Here is a 7,938-nt window from a genome sequence, read left to right as displayed (position 1 = left end):
AAGCTAGTAAAACCTTTTACAGTGGAATTAGGAACCCAATAAAATTATTTTTCAAACTTTAAATCATTTCGTTTTCTAGAAGTTACGTTTAACGTACATTTTATAATTTGAAATCAATAAAATTAATTGAGAATTAATTTTGATAGTACACCCACATCAAATCCACATAAATCAAGGTTGAAATAGGTATATTTGCAAAAGAACACCTAACACCTTTTTCAATTTTTCTTTGATAGATTTGATGTTTGGTTTTTGAGATGAATTATTAGTTATAGTAATAAGTAAAGAAATTATAGAAAAGGACTGGTTCTATTAACAAATAAAAAATGTGTAGTGGATATATGGGTTAATATTTCATAGATAAAATTGAATAAGTAATCTATCTTAATGGTTGACCTTTGACATTTATGAATTAAAAAGCTTAATGAATACCATCTACGAGGCTTCCTAAAGAAACAGAAACACAAGAAAATCTAATATAGAGTAAATAGATACATTGCATTTAATTTAGGGGGCCACAAAGTCAGAGAAACAAAATCTTAATTATTTATGTCCCTCTCTTTCCAGAAATCAATATATATTATTGTTGTTGGAAAAGGCATATGGTATGGGGGTGGGAGTAGTTAACTATTCGGAAACAAAGAAAGATTAATTTAAAAAGAAGAATGGACTTGTAAAAGTAACTCATTATTAACAAAAAAAAAAGTAAAGTTAGCTTTGATTTGCCTAGACAGTAACAGCCTGTATGCCCTATGTCAGCCTGACAACCCATGCCATGATCAATAATCATTTTTTACTTTAATGAATCAATTACTCTTCAATTTTATATCTTTTATTGCATTAAACACAAACACTTAATGATACGATGAATCAATTTCAATTAATATAAACCTAACATGTTTATTTCATCTATGTTAGGAAAATTTAATTTCAAAATATTTGTTTTTATATATGTAGTGTGATTATAGAGAAATTGTAAATATAAATCCAACCATAGATAAATGAGTAATGTTTTTCTTTACTAAATTAGATGTTAACAACTAATTAATTTCATGTGCTCATAAAAAAAAAAATTAGAAGCCCAATTCACCAAAATCACAATGATTAATAATTTTATAGTACTTTTTTGTTATTAAAGTAAACATACATTTACTGTGATGTTATATTACTTATATCTATCCTTTGTTAAATATGATTTTTTTTTTTGTCATTTGATATCCTAGGCTTTCAGTATAAACCGATAACATAAGTGAATATTTGAGATTCGGTCTTGAGTAGACTTGAGTTCTCACCTCACGCTCGTCGAATGTCTTATTCATGCTTTCAGAAGCATTCACTTCCACAACTTTAGTTCAAAGAATCCTTAGCATGCATAAATAGTGTTAATAAATAAGAAAAGCCAACCTTTTCGATTTATTCTCTTTATCAAAGTATGGTCAGTTTAATTTTAATTAGACATGTAGTCTTCACTCGTATATATACAGAAGGATCTAACTTCCTTGTGTAGAAGTAATATATAATCTTATCATAATTCTTGTGATCACTCTCCTCTTTCTTAACTTTCTCACTTTTTTTTTCTAGACTAGAACTAACTTAAGCGTCGGAGCATCCCTCACTAGGGATCCCATCAAGTGTTTCTTTGTTTTGAAGACATTAGTATACACAAAAGTCATAAACACGTTGTCCTTAGAAGTATTGTTAACATCAGACAAATATTTCAACATACACAATTTTCTACTACGTGATCACAGATTAATCCGAATTCATGTAGGGTAAGTCCCTCACACCAAAATGTTTAATTTATAACTATATTCTCATTTGAAAGATTCGAACCGTGGTTAAATGGTTAAGCTGATCCAATATCTTAATTATTTATATCAGGTCTTTGATGGTATATGACTTTTTCTTTAAACATATAATAATAGTACTATTTATGAGTCACGAGATTAATTATGTTATAAGAGAAAAACAATCTAACTTCCATTCTTTCTAATAAGATGATCTGCCACATTTCTATTTTAGTATATCTTTTTTTTCATTTGGGATTATGTAAAACCTAGTAGTTTTTTTTAGTGAGGTAGCATTATTTATTTATTTAATAGTAAAAGTTTGATAAAAAGGAAGAAAACACGTGAACATCCTAACTAGGTTGTCACTTCCAGTAAGCAAACTCAAATTTCCAACCCGAATATTATTAAAAAGAAAACCCAAAAAGTCATATAATGCGGTAAGCAACTCTAAAATGCTCTAAAGAAGAGAAATCATCTTAAAGTAAACGAATTACAACTAACTTTGTCGAACTGCCTAAGGAACAACAAGAGATCGAGATTTTAGGAGCTACACAATGTAAGAAGAATCACATTCAAGTCAAAGAGAGGGGCACCCTTTATTGCAAGCAGTTGAAATAGAAACAATGGTGGCCTTCATTCCACAATGCAAGTGAATGAAGACTGAAGATTCATCTAAAGCTTGACTGTACTTTTTGTAATGAAAAATGGTCGGATAACTTTATTAATTTGTATGTTAACATGAGCTCATCATAATTAACCTCATAATAAAGTTGCTGGTAGATGTAACTCGTACGATAGTCTAGTACCTTTTAAAAACTATATAAGAAGAATCAATTTATTTTTAAAATAAAAGGATATCATGGGTAAGTGAAATGAAATCTCTCCAATCACCTCATATATTTTCTTTTCGCTTACCCACTTGATAGTTCTTCGTATATATGAGTTCTAGCTTTCCTCTTTTGCTCTTTGTCCAAATCCAATCATTTTTATTTCATTTATATCATATATAATCATTTGGAATGAATAGATGCTTACCTATGTGAATTTCTAACATGACTACATGATTTATGGAGCCAACCTGCTTTACACATTTGTTTAACACGATTATCATCTTTATTTCATCTATATCAAATATAATCATATTTCATATAGATGCACATAAGAGGATTATGACATAATAACTCATTTTTGACATTCCTAGTTCGAATATGTTTATGGTCTACATGTTAATACTACAAAAAAGAAAAATGTCATTTTCTTCAATGGAGTTCAAGAGAATGTAAAGAGTCTTTTCTTTTCCTTTTGTTTTGTTTGAATAATAACAGAGCCATAATTCTTAATAGCAGTCTTCGTCTACTATCTCTATCTCTTTATCAATAAGCCAAAAAGTTTCCTTTTAGTCTTTTTTTGAACAGATAAGTTTCCTTTTAGTCTAAACTACATGTTTTCTCATTGAAACATAAAATAGAACTTTCAATAAAATGAGTACAAGTATCATTAACCATTGCAGAATTTATAATAGGACTAGAAGTCCAACAAGCAAGAGTTACATAATACATATGGGCATCAACTAATTCAATATCAAATGATTAAACAATAGTATTATTAACTTAATAATCTGCTATTTCAAAAAAAAAAACTTAATAATCTGCTGTGCTAGCAACATTATTAAGTTAATAGTTTCACTAACCCTCACATTGAGCTAAAGCTGTGCTTAGTGTTAGCAACTTAATATTTTCTATCAATAGTTTCAATTCAGATAAGACGACCCATTTTCCTCAACTGCTTTCTCTGTTATTCTTTTTCTTTCTAGTAACTGAATTTGGGTACTTACTAATATGTTTAACGTATTAACTGTTATTGTTTGTTCTATTCTTCAACAGTTTCACTTGTCTCCTTCTCATGATATTATTCAATCGAAGCATACTGTTTCTATTAGTATTAGTTAATCTGCATATCAAATCAATCAACGAAAATTGAGTTTTTTTAATCAACGAAAGATGCATATCTTTTGTTAATGAAAAAGAAAACCATCTTCCGTTAATTAGACAAATCTGATAAACATCTCCCCACAATAACTATATAGTTAAATTATCCCGATAACACAAATATGATACTTTACTAACCAGAGCTGAGAAGAATATGTAGTAATTATCTGATCCCTTGTATTTCTATGTTATTATGATTTTAAACTTGTATTTCATGCAAACAAGATAACAGCTCATCATATCATAGATTTAGTCGATTAAGTGATAAAAAGGGTGAACCAAAACCACTGCTACAATTGCTTAAAGGACTGATGGGACTCTGTCCATCCACAGCTTCTCCAGGAACAGCTGAGCGTCCAGACCTCTTTCCCCTGAATACTCCCCACAAATAAAATTTTGTTTGAAATCCTGCATTTCAATATAACATACTCAACTTTAAACACCAATTTTTTGATATCTATACATAGAAAAAAGAGGATTAGGCAACTCACTCCAAAAATCCATTGGCATCGAACTAGATGTGAAAATCAGGAGTTCTGCATTCTCAACCACAGCTCTCATGCCAAGGTCTCGGCACATCATGTTATTTACTAGGCTGTCGAATAACCTTTCGCTACTGTTACAACACAAGTCAATTCTTTATTAGTAATCATTCTCAGAAAACAACACAAACTGCTAATGCTCAAGTGTCAATATGCCACCTTTCACTATCTGGAAAAAAGTAAAGAGCAATACTGTCATCCCTCGGCCCCCACTTTGCAAAACTTTTTGGCCACAAGGTAGACCTAGGAAGTAATTCAGGCGTCAGAAAATATGGTAACGATTTTGCTTCGTTGCTAACTCTAGAGCATGCTAGGTTCGATAGATGAGCAACGAGTCCAAGCATTCCATCAATGTGTTCGTCTGGAATGCTCAAGAGACCCCTGTTAAAAAAAAAAAAAACAACTCTCATAATATATCAGATGATAAAGAAAAAAAAATGCAGAGGACAGAAAATTAAAAAGTTTACGTCCAAATTGGTTGCTCTATCGGCTGTGCAGGAGCATAATTCTGTTCTACAACATCTGGGCTCTGAGTTATAACCATCTGATGGTTTTGGGTTTTCAAGAGTCTTGCCTCTGCATTCAAGCTTACTTCATCCAAATTGTTACATCTGTTATGATTCTGATGACACTTTCCAAGATCCAGCTGAGCGTTTTTACCCTCAAGAGATCCAACATCTTCATCAGTGCTGCATTTGTTATCCATTCTGATATGTCTTTCATACTCCTGATCTTTCTTAATATTCTCCGTATCAAGTTGAATTGAGGAGCTTTTTTCAAGGTCCGTAACCTTTGGTCTATTCAATGACCCACTACTGTCTTTTCTGTCGGATATCTTTTTCAATTTCCTGCCAGAATTCTTCTTCTTCACTTCGACACTCCCAGGGCTACACTTGTCAAGGAAGGACAATTTTCTGGCCTCAGGTTCACAATCCTCGCATAACCAGACTACATCATCAAAGTCTGTTGGTACTTCTGGCATGCAATATCTGGATACCACAGAAAACAATTTAAGTAAAAAAAAAAGGCACTAAGTTGTAATCAATATCAATGCTTAAATTCGTATTGTTAACATTAATGAGCAAGGCTATTATTTGTTGATTCACACCAATGTTAATCCTATATGGCTAACATCATGAACTTGTTAATGGCGTGGTATAAAAAATAGACTGGCCGAAGATACTACTTACAGATGCACAGAATAAACCTTGCATTTATTACAAAAGATTAAAGCATTGGAGAAGCCTTCATCACCACAAGTTAGGCAAATATTGACCTGATACATAAAGTAAATAGAGTTATTACAGTATGTTAATACAGGTTATGGAATATCCATCATCAATGTAATCAACAACCATGCAACACTGAGCCACTCACCACCTAAAGCACAATCTAAATTATTTCATTACACGACAATTAAGTAAATGATCTAATCGACAAATATCAGGTAAATCCATCAGACAATTATAATACTTGTAATGTTTACAACTAGGTGATCAAACAATAAATGTCACTGACCTGCTTTTTTATTGCTTGGATGGAAAATATAAATTGAGTGCATCCATCCATAACAGATTAAAAATATAGTAATAACCAATGGGTGAAGCACATGTGATGAGTAAACTCATAGAAATTTGAATAAAAGTAATTCTAGTGCAGGATTAGATTAAGCCTGCAGTTCCTAAATACCAATCAACAACTTGTCCATTCGAAAGGATATCATAAGAGGACCTACACTTTTAAGGGAACCAAATAATTGAAATTGGGAAAAAAAAGAAAAGGGAGAAATCAGATGCTGATTTGAACTCTTCTCAACTCAGCCAACTCATTATGAATTGGTAAAGAATACAACTCTAGCAATAGGCCTAGCTTCATAAATCTACATTAGTATTGGTCATTTTGTTCAATGGCTTGTCTCCCAACTCCAGAGTACAAAACTTAATAACTACGGACAAGAGCTTTATCACTGCTTAATGTAATCATAATAACATTAAACTTTCTTCATACTTCCAAATAAAGTCTCTGGTTCTTTCCCTTCAATTAACACATGTCAGAAATATTTATTTAACAGGGTATTCCAGCCATCGTCCAACAAACTGCAAGTGCATATAATGCAATTTCATTGGTACCATTGGACATAAATCACTAAGTCATATAATTGTCCATAGTTGTTAAAGGCGAGTCTCACTCAAGGCTCAAGGTCTTGGGCCTTGAGTGCAGAAAGTGAGGCGCTGTACAGAAGGCTATCGCCTTGTGCCCCTCAGAGCCTGGATCAAGGCGCTTCTTAGGGTTTTCACTAGGGTTTTGTGTTTTTTACTGTTTTTTGTAAAATAAGTGTTTGATTAATCTCAACTATTAATCTAATTTAAATAAGATCAATCTTAACCTTGATCTAAATGATGATTATTAGTTTTTTTTTTTTTTTGGTGTTATTTTTGATTGACAATTAGTAGCATTAGTTATAGTTAAGTACTTAGGTCAAAACCTCAATTGTATGTTAACGTTTCTAAAGTAAAGTATGAACTTAATTTGGTATTTTTGATGTTTATGATTTAGTACTATGTTTCATGTGGTCTTGTTTTGTTTGTCTGTGGTCACTTAAAATAACATTTTTTGCTGAAAACTTATATATTTTTCAAATCAAGTAGAGGCAGTAAACTGAAATTCACACTCCCAAGGTAAGATAATTTCATGTCAACACACTACAGAGTTGGTAAATGCAATTCATTCAATTATTTGCCCCAAATTTGGTCATGAGAAAAAGGTAGTCCTTAAAGAAAAAAGGAAAAAAACAATCATATAAAAACGATTTACTGAGAACCAGAATCATGTTATTATGTAGTAGGTATCAATGTCCTTTCTATTGAACAGATATCGATGTCCTCTCCACGAACCAATTAAAAAATATCGACAGTTTAACCTAAACATGAAATTGAATAAAACGTAGACATGCAGCGACTGGTCCCAGAAAGGCCCCAAAAATTTTGGGGGGGGGGGGGGGGGGGGGGGGGGGGGGGAAAGCAAGGGAAAAGTGAAAAGGGGACTCACCATAGTTAATGGGAAGTAAAGTGGGAAGCGAGATTCAAAGGAATGCAGAACCAGTCCAAGAAAAGAAGAACATCCCAAGGGGTTCCGTTTCAAAGAAGGAGAACGGAAACAAATTCATTCACATACAACGGCCGGGACTTTCCGAATTCACAGTTTACACATCATGTCTGCCGCAATCACACACCCGACCTTTTTTAACCGTTTTCCCCTTTCAAACGATGTCGTTTCCATCTATCACACGCCTTGTTTTTTTTGGAGTAATGACCTTAATGGAATATTGACCAAACTGTTTGGGGTAAAATCCAAACTATTTTTTATTTTAGTATTTTTTTATAACTGTTTTGGAAACAATATTTTATGGGGCCATTAGTTCTGCATATAAGCAGGGGCGGAGCCAGCCCAAAGTCCGGGGGGCCGAACACCGGCTCCGCTCTTGAGTATAATTAGTTTTATCACGTGTAGCTCCTCCTAATATTCGCATATATTTAATATATGTAGTATTATTTCAATAGTTTAAAGTGGTTATGTTGATTAAGAGTCTTGTTTTAAGATGAGAGGTTATGGGTTCAA

At 32.5% G+C, this 7,938-nt stretch overlaps 1 protein-coding gene across 2 annotated transcripts; it reads right to left on the bottom strand.

Annotated features, from left to right (window-relative positions):
• Nucleotides 1–3,933: 3,933 nt before the first annotated feature.
• On the bottom strand, nucleotides 3,934–7,525 carry LOC136234841 (PHD finger-containing protein 1-like). 2 transcript variants are annotated; one of them, XM_066024327.1, is made up of 6 exons: nucleotides 7,369–7,525; nucleotides 5,511–5,596; nucleotides 4,788–5,309; nucleotides 4,480–4,701; nucleotides 4,270–4,394; nucleotides 3,934–4,186 (listed from the first exon to the last, which is right to left on the bottom strand). In XM_066024327.1, exons 1-6 carry the CDS (start codon nucleotides 7,369–7,371, stop codon nucleotides 4,020–4,022), a joined length of 1,125 nt encoding a protein of 374 aa, XP_065880399.1. In that variant the 5' UTR covers nucleotides 7,372–7,525; the 3' UTR covers nucleotides 3,934–4,019. The 2 variants fall into 2 exon arrangements, with proteins under 2 accessions (XP_065880399.1, XP_065880397.1); XM_066024325.1 differs by lacking the exon at nucleotides 7,369–7,525 and adding an exon at nucleotides 5,839–5,989.
• Nucleotides 7,526–7,938: the final 413 nt, after the last annotated feature.

This window comes from Euphorbia lathyris, chromosome 7 (assembly GCF_963576675.1).
Source record: "Euphorbia lathyris chromosome 7, ddEupLath1.1, whole genome shotgun sequence".
Classification (NCBI taxonomy): Eukaryota; Viridiplantae; Streptophyta; class Magnoliopsida; order Malpighiales; family Euphorbiaceae; genus Euphorbia; species Euphorbia lathyris.
Note: the sequence above shows the minus strand (reverse complement) of the source record. Positions and strands in the feature narration are given on the sequence as shown.